The sequence below is a fragment of the Ammospiza nelsoni genome, chromosome 1 (genome assembly GCF_027579445.1).
Source record: "Ammospiza nelsoni isolate bAmmNel1 chromosome 1, bAmmNel1.pri, whole genome shotgun sequence".
Lineage (NCBI taxonomy): Eukaryota > Metazoa > Chordata > Aves > Passeriformes > Passerellidae > Ammospiza > Ammospiza nelsoni.
The window spans coordinates 128,078,937-128,099,146 of NC_080633.1; the positions used below are offsets into that span (position 1 = coordinate 128,078,937).

The window sequence follows — 20,210 nt, forward strand, 5'->3', positions numbered from 1 at the left end:
TGTGGTGCTTCATTCTCCTGGTTCCTGCCTTTGCTTTCTGTGACTTGGGCACTGTGGCTGGAGCACTTGTTGGTGAAGACTGAGGCAAAAGAGGCATTGGATACCTCAACCTTCTCCACAGCCCAGGTAACAAGATCTCTCTCATTTCCTTCTGGAGAGGGCCCACAATTTCCCTAGCCTGTCTTTTATTACTCACATTCCTATAGAAACTTTTCTTGTTGCCCTTGATGTTCCTGACTAGATTTGATTCTATCAGGGTTTTAGTTTTCCACATTTGACCCGATTGCCCAGACAATTTCTCTGCATCTGTCCTAAGACAAGAGCCCTTGCTTGCACACTCTTTTCTGAGTTTGAGTTTACCCAGAAGCTTCTTGTTCATCCACAGAAGCCTCCAAACATTTTTGCCTGATTTCCTATTTGTTAGGCTGCATCTCTGCTGAGTTTGAAGGTGATCTTTGAATATCAAGCAGTTTTCTTTATTTCCTCTTCCCTATGAGTCTTTATGCCATGGTATTCTACCAAGAGGAGTGCTTCAAGAGGGACAAGGTCTGCTTTCCTGGAGTCCAGGGCAGTGAGATTGCTGTGCACTCACCCTGCTGCCCTAAAGGGTATTGACCTCCACCATTTCATGGCCACTGGAGACAAGGCTGCCCTTGGGCTCCACATTCCCCTCCAGCCTCTCTTGTGTGGTGAGAACAAGGTCCAGCATAGCAACTCTCCTTGCTGGCTCCTCTATCCCTTGGAGAAGGAAGGGATGCTTTCCAGGAACCTCTTAAATTGTTTATGCCCTGCTAAGTTCTCCCTCCAGAAGATATCAGGGTGGTGGAGGCTCCCCATAAGAGCCAGGGCTTGTAAGAATATGAGGCTGCTACTCTATCTCAGAGGGCCTCATCCACTAGGTTTTCCTGGTTGGGTGGCCTGTAGCAAACCTTATAATGTCACCTGTCCCTGCCCTGCCTATAGTCCTGACCCACAAGCCATTGGCCAGCTCTTCATCCATCCCAGAGCTCCATGTACAGCTGTATATGGACATGGTCATTGACATAAAGGGTGATGCCCCTACTCATCTTCCCTTCCTGTCCTTCCTACAGAGCATGTATCCTTCCATTCCAATACTCCAGTCCCAGGAGTCACATCTCTGTAATATCAGGAAATCAGACATATAATTCTGTGTACAGAAAATAACCTTGTCCATGTTAAGAAACAAACAAACAACAAAAAAAAATGGGGCTTTGGGAATGGGGGAAGCTTTTATCTGACAGTACACAGAAGAACATTATTTTAATCTAATATGTCATACAGGGGAACAAACGAGTTTGCCATGACAAGGCTTAAGTGTTGTTCTTTCACTGTGGTTATTTAATGCAAAGAATAACTCATAGTTACATCAGAGATGGAAGATCAAACAGGGACAAAAGTTAAGACTGTGTGGTCATCTCTAGCTCCTCACAGAGTTTGTTGCAAAGTTTCAGACTGTGTTGAGAAAACTTCATTTCTTCTGGAAAAATATTTAGTGAGCAATAAAGCAGGTTTCTACCTTGGTTGAAAGATGGATAAAAGGGTGGAAAGCACTCTGTATTGAAGCCTTAAAAAGATTATAGGGATTAAGGCAAATACAGTATGATGTAACAAGCCCTGCACAAAAAAAAGGGTTGCCTGCTTTGAGCTTTGCTGTAATGCAGATAGAACAATAAATTATATGCCAAACATTATCCAAAATAAATCATGGACCATATCTAGTGGTAAATGAATTATCTCTGCTCCTTAGACCTTCTCTTTTTCATAAAGAGCAATCCCTCTAGACAGTCTGAAGAGAACTGAGTGCACTTTTTTTCCTGTAACTGTGAGAATGAGGAAATTGGGATGAAATTCCCATGTGATAAGTTCAGTTTCAACAGCTAGAGTTTTAATATGGCTACCTGGTTATAAAATATTTGCTATAAAAATTTTACTTGTATTAATGAATTTTTGAATGTTTGCAAGATTAGAAACTGCTACAGAAAGGACAAATCAAAAATATTGGCTCCAGATAAACCAGTTTCCAGTGTTCTTCTCATAACTAAAAATAGGGATCTTGATAAAATCCAGCATATCAGATTAGTTTTACAACTTCTACTCCTCTAACTTGTACTACTATGACATCTTACAAGTATGGGGCAAATGGGTTAGATCTACAGAATAATGTTATAGTCTTCCCTTCAGACTGATTTTTTGTCTTTTCTGATAATATTTAGGAAAATATTTTCCAATTAATTGAAAGCCATTTAGTGCTCCCACCAAATTTCTCCTCAGTGACTCTGGAGCAGATACACTTTCTTTTTACCAAATGCCTTTGGTTTCTTCTCTGCACACACAGACATGCACTTAATTAAAACCTTCCATTGAAGTGGCATTAGTTAGGCACACAAGGTATACCAAGTTGCTCTTAGGCTTCCTGCCAGAAAGCTAGCAGTGCTGATACTATCCTTCATTTACTTTAAAGTGTCAGCAAAACAGGCAATTTATGGCCACATAAAAAAGGAGCCAACAGCCCATGACCACTGTCGGCAGCAATACAGCACAGACACAGACAGTGAGCTGGGCCCGTTCCCTGGGACTGATTCATGTTGCTGAATACAGAATCAGAATACACTTTACCAAAGTGTCTTCTGTAAGACCATAATAAAATACATCACCAGCGTGAGTGTTTAAAAAGGTATCGGGGAGCAGCATAAAAAAATCCCATTAACAAAGCATGGGACTTGTGCAGATATCCATTATTCACCATGCTGAAAACTTAACCTGGGGATTTTGTACATATACAAGCAGGATGCAGACATAGCACATTGTGAAATGAGATCTGGTTTTTATCAGGATATTGGGATTTTTGTTAAGAAATAAAGAACAGGGAGAAAAGCCTTTCAGTCTGATACAGTGTTGTCCCTGTAAACAGGGATTTAAAAAAGCATCCAAAAAAAGGGAGACATCTGAGAATTCATGCAATTGCCAAAAGCATCTGAAAAAGTCTGTAAGACACAGCAACTGCTTTCATTATATGGTACCAGTTCTGCTTCAGAAGGCTTCAGAGATGCATCTGGCAAGCTAACCCTGAGAGAAAATGTATTTCTGACCACCAGTATAGCCATTCTTCCATATGAAAATGCAGCACAAGTTGGATGATGCCACTTAGCTCTGTTGAGTGCTGATTGTCACATGGGTGCTTTTCACATTGAAGTTGGAATTAAACAAGAGTGGTTTCAAATTAAGAGTAAGTTTCACATGTAGCAGCAATAATAATTCTCTAATCTACAGATTTCATTTCCTAACAATCAGAGAAATGTTACTAAGCTATTTTTGCAGCAGAATCTACCAGGAGCAGCTCTGCTAAGACTAGATATATACCACTAACAGGAGATATCTGCAGGGCACTGAGGCCCAAGCTCAGCATGAAATCTGAGCATGAGGAAAAGTTTATCCTTGCCTGGGAAATTTCTTCATGCTTTCCTGTGCCTGCAGAAATGACTGAATTGGGGCATGAGTGCCTTCAACTGAATTCATCTTTCAGCAAGACTGACCTTCAGTTTATATCTTGGCATATTTTTCCTGCAAATGCAGTTTTTAAAAAGAAAAACAAAACATTTTCCTCATCCTGCATACTCTTGCTAAAGACCACTATTAGAAAATTCATATGAAATCCTGACTTCTAGAATAGAAGCAAAAAGAATTCCACTGATTATGGAAATGCAGCAGTTTTCCCTTCTGCAGGAATGTGAACAGGGTGTAACAGGAAACACATCCCTGTAAAGTAAAAAGCCAAGCCATGTACACAGTATATCTTAAGGTCTTGCTCAGAAATTCTCTGCCTCCTGAATCTTCTGAAGCATAAGGGATCTGGAACCACAAAAAGAAAGGTGTCTGCAGTTTTTGCTCACACATTTATTGTCTGAGATCAACTGAGAAACAAATAAACACTTTTCATTCCACTGCAAAGAAAACAAAAAAAACCCAATCCTGTCACTAAGATGTAAGATTCTTTTTGTATTTTCAAGTGCCAGCCTTTGAAATCTTCTTCCATTTGAAGAAGGAATTTGTGGTATTAAAGGTTATAGCTGAAGTGCAAGTGTAATCCTATAATTAAATAATCTGCAGGCAATGATCAGACACTTCTACAGAAACTCCAAGATATAGCAAATAAACACAATTAGGATAATTAAATACTTCTGAGTATTGGACCTACAGCATGAAGTTGTTGTAGAAATAGAGATTACTTTAACAAAATATACATGCCAAATTATTTAGTTAGCTCATGTATATGCCTTTAAAAGGCTCTACATAAGACAAAGTAGAGCCTTACTGTGAAATAGAGTTCTGTAAAAATAAAACTGAGAACACATTAACCATTTAGAGAAGTTTAAACAGACTTAAATTTATTTTATACTTTCATTTCTTAAAACATCCAATATATTCAGGATTTGATTCACATTTTCTAATTAGGGATGCAGTTGCTTCAAGAAATTTTTTAAAGCTGTTCATGATTGTGTAAAAATTTTGTGACTTTATTTGTGTGTGTAGGAAGTCACATTTTTATTGGATGGATTTAAAACTAAAAATATGTATTTTCTATCTTTTATTAGACATACAATCATTCTATTGGAGCTTAAGCTTCAGCATATGAACACTGATTGGGGTTTTTGCATTGCACTGGGTTGGGCTGGGATGCAGCTAATTTTCTTCACAGCAGACCATATGGTGGTGTGTTTTGAATTTGTGATTAAAAGACTGTTGGTAACACATCAGTGTTTTGGCTACTGCTTACACAGTGTCAAGTTCTGCTCTGTTCCCCACTCTGTACCCCAGTCTGTGTCTGTTACACTCTGTGCTGCCCATGTACATCTGTATTCTAGACTGCATCTGTTCTGGTTGAATAAAATCCGTGTCACAGCTGCCTTATCATTTTACATTAGTCAGCCTCCAGATCCCTAAGCAATGAAACAGTGCAAGAAATTAAAAGTTCATATTTTGGTAGTGAACTTAAAAAGAGTCCATGCCAATAGATATTATTTTGCAGTTCACTACCATAACAAAATTTAGCAATAAAATAGTTAATTCTATAACAGAGAATACATTCACAAAATATGGTATAGCTTCATTCAAAGAGTGTCACTTCCAATTAAAAAGCAAAAGAAAGGGGATGGTGAGCACCAGAATTAGGGTGAAACCAGATAATTATTTTTGTACACTTGCAAATCCCAAAGAAAAAACTTTGGCATATGGTCCTAGTGTTCAGTAATGGACAGGGCTTTGTGGGCATCCATTTGCCATGCTTCAGAATCTGTCAGGGGTATCAGGACAAACATAGCAATAGTTCAGGTCTAATGCAATTAAAACCATGAAGTTTAGAAACCCTGTGTGAACACAGTCTCCCTGTAACTATAAGAAAAGAAGAAATTAGGCTTATATTATCTTGAAAATAATCTTGAAAACACTACAGTCTGTTCATATCAGGAGTTTATAACATAAATAAACATTATTTCCTTAACTTTCTAATCAAAACTAGATATGAGAAAGTCAATAATTGTCAGTGACTAAAAAGCTGATGAGTCTTTCCAAATTTCATCATCCTCCTATACCAATCATACTATTTGTCCAGCTTAACTATTATCTAAGTTTATAAACATGGCAATATAATTAGACACTGGAAGAGAGGTTCGTTTTCTATTTATCACAGGACTCAAATTGCTGCTGACAGACCTGGCCTAAGAAAATTGACTGCAGCTTTCCAGGATGGCTGACTGGAGTACAATTTGGAAAGAAAACAATTTGCCTCCAGAAACAAATGCTGTGTTATGAAACTCTTGGACCACTGGCCAAGACTGACCTGGCCAACCATCACAAAGCACCAAACCAGCCATCAGCACCCAGCAGAAGCTACCAGCTGCCCTGGCCACAGTGCCTGAGGCTGGAATCACATCCTAAATGTAAATAAAACGCTCTCCACAAAAAAGAGTACAGTTAAAATGCTGAGATCTTATTAGGGTAATCAGAGTCCTTTCCTCTTTTTTTTTTTTTTTTTTCTTTTTCTTTCTCCAAAATAGCTTGAGTTAAACCTGGTAACACTAGCCCTCAACAGCCTAAGTGCTGGCAGCAGATCACACAAGAGCCACTCTCTCGGCCCTATGGACCTTCCTGAGGTTCAAAGCAAAGGAGGAGAAGGAGGCACCATACTTCTTGCAGCAAACAGAGTTGGATGTGGCAGCTAATTTCTAACTACCCAGAGGTATTGGTGGACCCTCAGGACTAGTGGACTTACAAGACCAATGTGGTATTCTCTGCAAGACTAACTAGAACAGATACCATGTGCAAGGCTCTTAACGAAGGCACAAATGGATGCAGCTCCTGGAACAGAGCACTATCACACGCACACTTCAGCAAATGTCCTCGTACTCCTCACATCCTGCTTCTCACAATCGCTTCCTTCAATCTGCTAAACTCATTTAGGGACCAAATGGCTTGGCTCTGAGGGCTGGATTTGTCACTTAGGCTATCTTTTGAAGTACTCCAATCCAGGCTAGAGAAGGAAAAGAAAGCTGAGTGAGCCAAGCAGGAGAAATACTCTCCAGTTGCATGGACAGTTTAAATGAGCTATACAACATGAGGTTTCCAAACTACAGAACATAAATAACTGCAGATAAGAATATCCCTGTGTGGCATTCACATTCTCTGGAAAAATCTCTTCGCCCCAGATTTTTCTCCTGAGAAGCCTCCAAGAAAAAGGAAAACAATTCTTATCTCATTTGCTTCTCCTGTGATGTGCTCACATGTGGAATGTGTTTGAAGATTGTTTACCCACAGCTGATTGTTTCACTGGATTCTGGTGTGAGTTGTTTTCATTCATTGGCCAATCAGGGCCAAGCTGTGTTGGGACTCTGGAAAGAGTAATGAGTTTTCAGTAGTATCTTTTTAGCATGGTATAACTATCCTTTCTGTATTCTTCAGTATATATACATTCTTATATATATTCTTCAGTATAGTATAGTATAGTATTCTTCAATACAATAAAGTATCATAAAATAATAAATTAGCCTTTTGAGAACATGGAGTCAGATTCATCATTCCTCTCTGCCACGGGTCTCCCTGCAAATACAACATCCCTAAACATCATGATAACAGTGGTAGGCAGACAGTCAGACCTTCTACCTTGGCTCTCATATATTACTACCTACTAAAATCTTAAATCTAAGTTTTTTCACTCTGTGAGATCACACTTCTAATTAATTACACACCCATAATCCCAGTGTTATTAATCAATTTTGGGAGCCTTCTCTACAGTCTTAGGTCAAATTCAATGTTCTCTTGTGGCTCTGTGCCTTTCAGCACAGAAAGTTTAAAATTCTTAGTATCTAGGGTTCCAACAAGACCGACCTTGCAGATCCTGGGGATGCACTGATTTGGGGCCTCTCTTTGCTGTGCTTCTTCCATACATAAGGCTCGTTCCCACAAAGTAAAAATCCCTTCCCTAAAGTTATTTAAACACTTTTGTGTTCCACTTGAGGAGAATGGTATCAGCAATTGCTCTTGAAAGATGGCAGTAAGTATAAAACATGAATAATACAACACACAGGAACTCACTGGAATATGTACTGACCTCTGCTATTTCAATGCTGGTGTTTATTGCAGATTAAATTAATTGGAGAAAAAAATAGCATGATAGAGCAATGGGTGAGAAGAGAACACAATAACAACGCAGAGAACAACAGTTCAGCATTTAAAATCATGGCATCAGCTCTCAAATTAAACTGAAATTAAGAGGAATTCACCTCTTTGTTAGCTTTGTCAGTTCCCATTAGCAACAGTCTCTTATAAAGCAGCTGAGAAATATCTGCCTCACATACAAAATTTTTCAAAGCTATTGTGATTGGAGAGTCACTTTTACCAGCCCATCCAACAGGGATTATCCCCTAAAAATTAACTTTATATGCAAAATTAAGAGAAAATTTTCAATGAAAAAGCAGTTGAGATACAATATACACCAGACAACTTCCATAGATCTGGTGACAGGAGATAACTCTATTTTTGAGTCAAAGTTATGCAATTTCATGAAAAGTGTCATGGAGATTATAATTAGTAATGTGCTATTAGAATGAATTAAAACCAAATTTTGCAAGAAAATAAATCTTAAGTTATCCTTTCCTCCAGAAAAATACATTTGTTCTTCATTATATCTCCAAATGAATACAATATTTCTTTTTAGGAAAAGAACTAATGTATCAAACTAAGATTTCAAAAACTGTCAACAGAGGCAGTTAATTTATAGGCATTTACAGCCTTTAAAAATAATCAACAGAACCTCAAGATTTTCTTGATCACAATAAATGGTTCTCTATGAAAATTAAGTCCAAAACATACTGCAATAGTTAGAACAGAATATCTGACAAGTATTCAATCACTGCCTAACTAAAACATGGTACCAATCTCAAGAATACTTGTAATTGTAATGTCCTCATCTACACATAGAAGGCTACTGTTATGGAGGTCTACTGTGACTCTTTTCCTCCTTTTATTTATTGCAAACTGAGAATCTGCATAAAGTGAGGCACAGCAGAACACGGTACAGCAGAGAAACAAAGAGCTTCTGCTCCCCAAATGCACTTTTTTTCATAAAACCTTGTTTGTAGATATGGAAGAGAATTTCACATTGTTTGTAATATTCTTTATGAGGAATTTTCATTTGCATAGTAATCAAGATTAAATTTGTGAGGAAAAAGATAAAAAAATAAAATTTCAAGCCTACTAATAAAAAAATTCTTAATTTTGCCATTTCTTTATAACACTAAGATAAAGAGGTGATCCTAGGAGGGAAAAAAAGTTTAGGTCAGGCCATAGAGAGTTCATAATGGGTTAAACTACACACTGGAAAAAATAACTAGCCCACCTAAATACAATGTAATATAATAAATTATGTCACTTAGTACAATGCCTTTGATTTACTTGAGTGCTAATATTCTGCAAAGACAATTAATTAAAAGCAGAAATCCTCAAATGGGAAGTGTTTGATTGTTACTGTACCCTCTTCAGCAGTTATCTCATACCCATCACACTGACAAAACAACGGATTCTGTCCTTATCTAAAAACACAAAGTTTCATTTTCCTGGAAAGATACCCTAAAAATGTATTACATATGCATCTTGTATACAAGGTAGCAGTCTGGAGCTGGCTGCCAGTGCCCCTTCAGCCAGACACAAAGCTGAATTCGTGGCCGTGTGAGCGGGAGCGCAGGAGCTGGGGAGCCCCGGCAGCGCCCTGACCCCAACAGGGCTGCAGCCCACTCTGAAACCTCCTGCAACCCAAGCAGGAGCTTCAGAAAAACAAGCAGATTTTTCTTATCATTTGCCACCTCTCACTCCTGCAGACATGCAAGATGCTTCTTCAAATGTGCCTCTTAAGGGCAAGGCAGCCTCCCCCTTCACACCAACTCAGAAGAGTGAGGTGTTTCTCCAGGCGCCAGATTAAAGGAGCTCCGCTGCTGCACAGGGCAAAGATTTCCCTGGGCCGCCGTGCAACTGGGGCACAAGCGCTGAAGCCTTTGACTAGCCTCTACTAAAACCCCAAAAACCAGGGAGTTCTCAATGTGGGGGATGGTCTATAGCATCTCTGTTACACAGGGAAATCTCACTGCCCTGCAGGAGACCCAGAGGTGCAGTAGCTGATACCCTGACCAGGTGTCTCAGGGTGCCGTGAGGGCTCCTGTGGCTGCAGGGGCTGGGGGGAGCAGCGGCACACTGGCTGATGACAGATACAGGTTACCTGATGCTTATCAAAGACACATGGACTCAAAACTGTTGATTTTTTGGAGACATTTAGGGTATGACATTAAATCAAAGACAGTAATAGATGGACACTACCTCATATCAGTACAGACTCCCTAAAATGACAGAAATGAACCTATCTTAGACTTGTGCTTTGCTGTCCTGGTGGTATTTTCCATAGTAGAAAGCAGGAGGGATGTCCTCCAGCACTAGTACAGTGGCATTCTTACACATTGTACATTTGGCATTCTTGCCTTGGGGATTCTCTTTGCCATTTAGGCTAACTGGCCTGCATGGCACGTACCTGACAAAGTAGACCAGAGCTTTACAGCAAAGAAAACCTTACCATTAAAATAGAAAAAGTAACATATCTAGCTGATGTGTTTTGTACAACAATATTTTTAGAAAACGTAAAAAATTTCAGATTAGTCACAACAGCCATACTATTTTGGTTTTTTTGAGATGAAAAGCATAACAAAAATGGTGGAAACTGACCTCTTAGTGCCAAACATGATGGTGCGGGCTTGTTTCACATTTATGAATGCAGTGCTCTGCACAGGCTGCTTATATTGACCTGGATGAGAAGAAAAAGAGATATTTTTAAATCAAGAAACTAAGAACCTTGATTTTAATATCCTGAGAAATAAATATACATAGTAAACATCTTCCAGTGAAACTTCAGAGAATACCTGGCAATTTTACAGAAAAAAATAAGCTAGCAAAAGTATGCAAAGGCTAAGAAACACAAGATAAAAGTTAAAAAACCCCTAAGACTAAATCCTCCTAGTAGGGCTTAAACCTGACATTATTAGAGCAGTTACTCAACAAGAGTTAGGCATAATATTATATGATAGTGCAACATCTAAAAGTCCTTGCTTCTTACAGTGAAATTCATGTGACCAAGTGAAATGCATGTGCTTTAAAGCAGCTAAACAGGTCTTTCTGAATTTCCAGTCTGAACAAAGCTATATAAATTTATATCTTAACTGTGTTTTGGTGCTCAGTTTGTTGAATGTAAATGAGTAATTTTTCCAGAAAGAAAATATTTTTATAAATAAGAAATTTCCTGGTGTGGGTCTACTTAATACAGACCTCAGGAAATATCATCATTATTATTATTGTTGTTGTTACTATTACTATTTATTACTATTTATTACTATTACAAAGAGAAATTCCAACTTTTCCATAAAAATATGAGATTACAGAATATTAGAATAATTAGGTGCTTGGTCCAGCCTTCAGCTCAAAGCAAGTATAATTGGATCATTTTGCTCAGAGGTGTGTCAGCTTGGGTCTTCAACATGTCCACAACCTCTTCTGGAAACCAGTTCCTGTACCTCATCACCACCATGGTAAAAATATATTTTGTAACATCTAATCAGACTTTTCCATATTACACCCTGTGTCTACTGCCTCTCATCATATACTTTTATATATCATATATACTCTTATATATCATGTGTCTACTGCCTCTTATCATACCTCCAAGACAAATCTAGCTCAATCTCCTCTACACCCTTCACTCAGGTACTTGTTGTCAATACTGAGGTGGTCTCTTGCCATTTCTGACCCTCAGTTGATTCAGCTCTCTCAGCCTTCTGTTGAATGCCATTGCTACAGTCCCCTGGCCAGCTCATTTGGTGTCCATAAGCTGACATCCTTCTCGTCCAGCCCAAAACTGGACATAGTGCTCCACAGTCAGTCTCACAAATACCAAGGACCTTCCCCTGACCTGCTGGATAAGCTTTTGCCCATGCAGCCGAGGGAAACAGGTGGGTTTCCTTGCTGTAAGGGCTCTCTGCTGGTTCTCATGCAAATTGCAGTTCTCCAGGCCCCTCAGATCCCTTTCTGTACCACTGCCTCCCAGGCACTTCATCCCCAGCCCACCATTTTACACAAGGTGGTTCCATCCCCCTGGAAAAACCTTACACATGCTTTTGCTGAATATTCTTGTAAGATTCCTGCCAGCTCATTTCTTCAGGCTGCCCAGGTCCCCCTCAGTGGCAGCACTGCCCCCCAGCAGCTCCTTCCCCAGGCAAGTCAGTGTGTGGGTCCCCAGGAGAGGCCCCTGGAGCTCTGCAGCCCCACACAGACCAGCAGTAGCCCCCCTTGATGTGCCACCCAAGTCAAGGGCTCCAACAGGCAAAGGGCTTTGGCACCAGTGTGTGAGAGGGAACCTGCCCTCTGGGGTGCTGAGGCCACCCCTGCACCCCCTCCACACCGCTGCAGGCAAGTGTGAGCAGAGATACTGTGTGTCTGCTCTGCTAACAGCTGGGACAAGGCTGACACTGCTGCTCCCCAGCAGCTTCACCCTCCCAAAGCAGGATTCAGCCATTCCCAGAGCAGCCAGAAGCAGCTCCCAGCAGAACTGAAAGCAGAGACTCAAAATGCTGCACAAACTGGGAAGAGCAACTATGAAAAGCCCAGGCCGTGCTCTGGAAGCCCTGCATCCTCCCAGCTCCTCAAATCAAGCTGCTTTTGCAGCACCTGTTCACAGCACTCTGGTCCACCGTTGCCTAAGGAGCAGCTAAACAGCACCTGGAAAGTGCAGGTGTGTGCCAGCCCCTCCAGATGAAGCTTCTGCCACCAAGTCCTTCCCAGGAGAATGCAGCAGCTCCCAGCCCTGGTTCAGCTCCCTGGTGATGGCCACTGCACACCCCCACTGCCCTCACCTTGCATAATATTGATGCTAGTGCAACCTTTCTGCCCTTCTCTCAAATGTTCAGTTTAAAGCAAAAATAGCTTACAAATGCAGAAATTCTATCCCAGTTTAGTTGATTTGTTAAATGTAAATGGGATATCTAAATACAAATGTTTTGTCCATCAGGAAGAAGCTGTGATTACATGATCTTGACTGACAGGAGAATTTTTGTCAACAAACTCCCTTCTAAATTTGTAAGATGCTCTGGGGGACTTCACGTCTCCATGTCAGATCAGATAAAATGACACCAGGTGAAATGGTTGGTTACTTCCAGATGAGGAAGCAGCATTTTCACAGCACTATATTTCATTATGGGTTGAGGCAATGACATTTTTGTCTCAATTTACCAGCTGCTCTTAAAGCATTTTCTCTTTTGGTTTGTGCAGGGGTTTTTGTTTTTTTTTTTTGTTTGTTTGTTTATTTTAGTGGGTCTCCTTAACTTGTACAGCTGCAATAAGTTGAAGGGAACCTCCTTCTTCCTTTCCATACTCTCTTGTTCCAGAATCACAGCCTTGCAGCTGGGCAAGAAGCACAAGTATCATCAGCCTGAAGTACATTTTCCTTCCCATGCAATGATTTACCCTGCCACTTACTAACACCAGTCCCTCTACACTGAGAGCATAACAAATGCCTGCTTCCAGTTATTTGTCTTGATTGGGAATTTCTGAAAGCTTTAAGTAGGCCAAGTGTCCACTCCAACTGAAAATCAATGGTTTTGGGGCATACACATTCCCAGCATGTTCTGAGAAGTCACACTCCAGCTCCTTATTTTTGATTGTCAGGCTAATCAGAAGCTATGCCTATACTGTCAGATATGCAGCTCAGAGATGAAACATGATCAGATTAAGGATTGCAACTCAGCCTCTGCCCCAGTGCACGGATCAAGTGTCTCAAGCCATTCAGACAGCTGATTATACAACATGGACCCTAACTGTGTAAATGTGCTAAAAGATCTGAGTCAGGCATTCCATTTCTCTTAGAAATAACAAGATTCACGCTCCAGAATCCAATTTTCAGAGGTATTTAAATTGTGACCTAGAAGTCCAGCTCCAATATTTAAAAATGGCAGTTGCTTATGACCCCGTGAGCAACAGTGGAACTTTGACACAGAAAATTTTAAGCCAAATTTATTCAATCATTTGATGATCTTTTCCATTTCCAGTGAAGAACATAATTCACAAGCATCTTACATTAGTAGGCAGGACTGCCTTTATGTTTGCAAGCACTTTAACTGAAGGGCTCTGATGCTTTGTGTCTCTTTTAGGATATAAATAAAAACATTAAGGATTGACATAAGGTCTCAGGAAACAGGACAAGCTATTTGAGGGAAACCAACAGGTATAAAATTGATGAGTAGCTGAAGCAGGTTCCCTTCCCCTGAAGGTGACTGGTGCAGAAGTAGGAAGAGGAAGGTGTTGGATACAGAATCACTGAATTGTTTAGGTTGGAAAAACCCTTTGAGGTCAAGCTCTACCATTAACCCAGCACCGCTACCTATCTCAGCAGAAGCTTTGCTGGCCTCTTCAACTTCCTTTTCCTTCAGGCACAGCTATCCTTTTTGGGGGGAAAAAAATAAAAAAGACTCATACAACTGATACAGTAACACAATATATTAAATGAAACATTAATTCAAGATTTGGACTTTTTTCATTTGCACTGGAAGTTTTTGGTTTTGCACAGAAATATTTCCCATAGCATTTCTCTGGCTTATTGAGGGTAACTGTGTCAACTGCTGCCTTTCAGCTGAATCTGCTCCCTCTCTGGTGGAAGGAACTGTCCTCAGAGCAAAGTGGCATAACCACCCTCACCCTTGGAAAACCACCCTCACTTTCCTGCAGTCACCTTGCATGGAACCAGATGTGAAATATCATTCATCTACTTGGAAATAAATTCTGAAAGCTATGACTTAACAGCAATACTGATTTCTAAAATGTCTTAAAGAGGCTACTAAAACTGGCACAAAATCTCAGTGAACTTTTTCATTTGCACCAGATTTAAGCATAATTTACAGAGATTCACACTGACTGCTTAAAGCCATGCACATCTGAGCACAAGGATCAAGAATAAAAATATTTTCAGCTAAGAAACAATTGCATTAGAGTAAAAAGTATGGCAAAGGATGTTCATACAGAATTACACAATAGGATCTTTATCAAAGACCTGGAGGAGGCAATGGAATGCACAACCATCCAGTTTGCAGATGGCCTCAGATTAGGGGAGATCAGTTGACATGCTCAGAATCCCTACCTTGGATGAGACCTTTAAGACCATTGAGGCCAACCCAGCCCAAACACCTCAACCAGACCATGGCACTCAGTGCCACATCCAGGCTTTTTTTGAACACATCCAGGGATGGTGACTCCACCACCTCCCCAGGCAGGCCAGTCCAGAACTTTATCACTCTTTCCATAAAAAACTTTTCCCTAATATCCAATCTATATTTCCCTTGGCTCAGCTTAAGCCCAGGACAAGGCTGCCACCCAGGGAGAGTTGGACAGGCTAGAGGCATGAATTGACAGGGAGGTCATGAAATTCAGCAAGGACAGATACAAAGTCCTGTATTTAAGAAGGGAGAAACTCTTGCAATGGCATAGGCTGGGCACTGCCTGGCTGGAAGGGCAGCAAATTGAGCATGAGTCAGCAGCATGTTCAGGCAGAGAGATGGTAAACAGCATTCCAGACTTTATTAGCAGGAACAGGGCCAGCAGACAGAGGGGAGGGATCATACTGCTTTATTAAAAAGTCATCAGACCCTTCCTGAAATACTGCATCCCTTTCTGCAGCCTGCCCTTGATACAACAAGGACACTTGATAAACTGGAGCAAGCTCAGGTGAGCATTGAGCCTCATGGCCCAGACAGGTTGTGCAGCCTCACTCATTTGAATGTCTCAAAACTCATCTGAATAAAGCTCTGAACAATCTGGACTGACCTCAGAGCTGACCTTGCTCTGAGCAGGAGGATGGGCTAGAACCCTTCAGAGGTCCCTTCCAAACTGAGTTTTCCTGTGATACTATAAGTCTAGGTATGAAGAAGGGAAAACAGAGAAGGGGATGTGAAATGATGGTCGAAGCTGGGATCATTAAAACATGCTGGTACAAATACAATGACAGGATAACAGACTGTTTTCTGCTTGAAAGAAACAGCAAGTGTAACTTCTGTCTCTAAATCCACACAATATATTCAATGTGGTGGTATAGCTGTGCTCTATCACTCATCCCCTGTTAGATCATCCAACTCTGCCTGTAGGCAATTCAAGACAAACCCTAACTATTGTAATAGGAAATAATTTCTTTGCATGATCTCTGTGGGCATGCTAAAGAAATGTATTGATTTTTAAACTGGAGAAAAAGACAGAAAAAAAAATATTTGCCCTGGGTATTTTACCCTCCTTCACCTTCATGGTAGCACATAGAACTTCCTTTCCTAAGATTTCAGGATAAAGGTACATTTGTCTACATCTTTTAGATGGTCTTAAAATCTAAGTTCCTTGGAAATCTAAAATGGAGGGGGGGGGGGTAAGACTGCTAAAAACTGTTTGTCCTTCTCTAGGCAGAATTGCTGGACTATCAATTATTTATTATTAATTAAGCAGTGGATGTGGAGAAAACGGCATGAATACAGAAAAGACTCACAGGCAATAGCCAGGACTGATCAGGTTTTCATTATTTTTCTTTATTTACAAAGATTTATAAAGCTTGATAAAGTTTCTCCCACCCTCCCTTCTTTCCTGGCTCAACTTTACTCTTGACTTCTATCTCCCCTCTCAGGCAGCACAGGGGGATGAGGAATAGGGGTTGTGGTCACCCCAAAACGCTTCATCTCAGCTGCTCCTGCTCCAGTGTGGGGTTCCTCCCACAGGAACCAGCCCTTCATGAACAGCTCCAAGGTGGGTCCTTTCCAGGGGTGACCTCTGCCAGCACACCTGTGCCAGCGTGGGCTCCTCTCCGTGGGCTGTCTGTGGGCTGCAGCCTCCTTCAGAGCTTGCATTGCTGTGGCCCAGGCTCTCCACTGTCTGCAGAGTGGATGAGAGTGGATGTCTGCCCCACCATGGCTCCCCATGGGCTGAGGAAGGGCAGCTTACCTCCTTCTGCTCCTCTCCACAGGCTGCAAGGAGTCTCTGCTATAACACCCAGTCCACCTCCTCCCCCTCCTTCTTCATCTTGGTGTCTACAGAGTTGTTCCCCTCTTTTTCCCCTCACTCCTCTCTCCCAGCTGCCCCACAGGTTTTTTCACCCTTTCTTATAACAGTGATGACAAAGGCCCCACCAGCATCACTGATGTGCTCAGCTTTGAGCAGCAGCAGGTTCACCTTGGAAAATCTGGAGCTAGCCCTGTGACACATTGGGATGGCTCCCAATGTCACCTCAGGGAAGCCACCCCTTCAACTTCCCCACTACCAAATCCTTGCCATGTAAACCCGGTTTTACTTCTGTCTGATTACAAGCCATTTGGGAAAATGTATCAGATTTCCATATGCTGCAGACAAAATATAACACAGTTATATAATTTACAGCAGCAGAGGGAGGACTGCAGAGATCATAAGTAATTCCACATAAATAAAGATGTAGAGATAAGACAATTCCTGGCACCAAAGCTGATGAACTGCTCTTTTCTGTACTCTTTTGCTCTATTATGAAATGTAGTGGCATTGTAGGCTAATCCAGTATTTCACAAGCATTGTATTTTTCAACAGATAAACATCCTCTCTCCTCAGAATAAAATAATGTCAGCTACATGTGATCAGCAGCAGGGAACAGAACTGTACAGACCTGAGTCTCTAGTCAGCCAAACCAAAGCTAGAAACTTCTGGAGGATAGATAGGCTTTGGCTGTATTTATCTGAACTAATTCAAGAGACTAGAGTGAGTACAACTCAGATAAATAAAAAAGAATATGTCAAGTACATGAGTTTATTAGCCTATTATCATAAAAAGAGGCATAACAAGGGGTTTTTGTACCTAATTACAGAAGCTAGAGACAACAACAGTAGTAGATTCATCTTAGGAATACATAGATTCTGTTCTTCAAATTTTGACTTTTAAACTAATGCTATGATAATGATTTTCATTTTAACTACAGCTCCAGTGGTAATTACTTATATCTAAATTAAAGATGTCACTTAACTATACAGAAATAGTGATTTCAGTATATCAATTTCTTATTAAGTAGACACTCAAACACTTTCATTTTGTTTAGCTTGTTATTCAAAAAGGAGATAATAAAAAGAATGACATTTATTGAATACAATGTGAAGAGCATTTGTGCTTAGTCACTAGATGGTTGAAGACTATACCTCAAGATTTGATAACGCAGGTTTTCCTAATTGTATTAAATAAAGCTCTTCTCAGTTCACTTACTGTCTCTCCTAATCAGCTGCCAAGTTTATCTATTTATTCCTATGTTACCAACACCAAAATATCCCTTTCATTCATAATTACTGTGGTTGTCTCACTGCCATTCACTTAATGACATTAATGGTTGTCATGCTATGTTTTGAAAGTAACAGACACAGAAATGATAATACAAAATATTTACAGTATCTTATTTTCCTTTCCCAAATTATATACATCCAGTTTTGCTGCTTTCTACTTCTGCTCCTTTTGAAGATGAAAGCTGTACAGTGAAGTTCTCAGCTAGAATCAGATCCAAGAGTGCTGCAGCCTATAGACTGTGTCACTCTCAGACCAAAATTTTGGGCAGATCTGTAAGAACGAGTAAAGAGGTCCTTTATACCAAATCATACCCTTTCAGTTGGGTAAATAACTAAAGCATTCCACTTGTTGGCACTATGCAGCGTTCACAGCTTTCACCCCACCAAGCACAGCTGTAGCTCAGGTGGATTTATCATAACACAAAAGGCTCACGTGTGGCTGTGGCCCTTAAAGGTAATTCATCACTAATTTCTCTCAGTAGCACCCAGAAAAACACTGGCTGCAGCCACAGTTCTTACTTTGCACTCCTAAAGATCAACAGACCAAGTTCCACTGTTTTTCTTTCCAAGCAGAAGTTACAAAATGAACTCTCACAGAATACACTATTCTTAGAAGACACATTTATTTATGTTACAAAGTCAGGAAAAAAATAGAGGAAAAACCCAGGAGCACCCCAAAACTGAAACCAGCCAATGATGTGTTCAACAAAGAACATGCTCAACCTTTAAGGCTCTATTTGGTAGAACAAACAATAAGTGGATCACATTAGTGTCAGAAATTTAACGAACACTGAAGAGTGCTAAACAGTTAAAAGTTATCAGGAGACTGCTTCTTGTTTAATCTTTGTCCAAAGCAAAATATTATGTATTTAAGCCATTTCTAATATATATTGGCCTAACTAGAACCTCCTGTTAAAAACCTCAAAGGATGGAGATTGTACAACCTGAGATCCTTTGTGATTCTAAACATTAGATATTTGTTCCCTGTATCAGTTGCAGCTGGCTTGTAGCTGCCAAATAAATTTGGTCATATCAGACCTTCAACCTCAGCCAGCCTAGAGGTAAAACAAGTCCTGAGATGAGCAGGGATAGGCTGGATTCAAATCTCCACAAGACTTCACCACTCACATTCCATCCCAAGCTGCAGACTGCTCAGGGAGCTGGGCCGGGTGGGGGTCACACCAACCAGCAGCAGATCAGCATGCTTCAAACCCCCTGCATAAAGTCAGTTTGAACAGTAAAGCTCTCTGCTGTCACAGGGATCTGAGGGGGGTGTGGTCCCTGTCTCCAACCACCAACCCCACAAAACACATAACTCCCTACAGAGTAGTTTCCAAAACCAGAATTCTTTGCCACAACTCAAGCTTGTTATTTGTTACTTTCCCAGCAGACACAGAGAACAATTCTTTACTCTTTCTCACAAAAGCACTTCACATATTTAAGCACTTTTCCCATGTGTCCCTAGTGGTTTGGGGTTTTTTTTACACAAAACATTCGTGTAAAATTAATTTTTTACATCATGGTGTTTTTTAGGTTTCTGATCACCCTTATTCACATTTTAAACTGTAGATACCCAAAACTGGAGATAGTATTCAATGCAAACTGAGTAAAATAGAAATTATTTACTATTCTTTCATATGGAGATGCTGGGTCTACCTTCCATTTTGGTATTTTTCTTCTTCCTCATCAGCATATATCAGTAACTGACATTCAGTTTACTGTACTTCTCTCAGGACTTTTTCCCAGTGTTCCTATAGAGCTAATCATTCCCTGTCTAATATCTGCAAATTCTTCTAACTCAGCAATATATCACACTTCTCAAAAAGAATTTATTAATGTGATTGCTTCAGCCAGCTTCCTATATATCTTAGTGTGGAAACCATTAAGCTCATAGGAGTTCAGGTTTGACTAATAAATAAAAGAAATAAAATATTGAGTCCAGCAATCATCTGTGGGGCCAAAAAATCATTGAAACTAAAGCTAGAGCAAGTAGTCCAAGTACAGCATATTTCACCACCATCACCCTGCTCACTGTCATGTAGAAGTACAGGAAATATTGCACTGCTGTTAACCTCTGCTGTCCCCAGGCCAAGAGCTGGTAAGAACAAACCAATTCAAAGAATAGATTAAAATTATTTTTCCATCCCTTACATCTTCAGATAAGAAATGTCTTATCTGAATTGCACTAAAATGCAAGATATTTCTGTATTTTCTTGACATGTCTCCATTTGTCTTACTCTTGCATCTTTCAAATTACTTCATCTACTGCCCTCCCCTGCCAAAAAAAAAAAA

General features: G+C 40.3%; 1 protein-coding gene across 3 annotated transcripts in view; it reads right to left on the minus strand.

Moving 5' to 3' along the window:
* Positions 1–20,210, minus strand: part of OXR1 (oxidation resistance 1) — a 258,894-nt gene that overhangs the window by 217,490 nt on the left and 21,194 nt on the right. For all 3 annotated transcript variants that reach the window (XM_059475118.1, XM_059471809.1, XM_059473447.1), the window contains one exon: positions 10,282–10,360. In XM_059475118.1, coding sequence (XP_059331101.1) covers positions 10,282–10,360 — 79 coding nt within the window. Of the gene's footprint in view, positions 1–10,281; positions 10,361–20,210 lie in introns of those variants that run through there.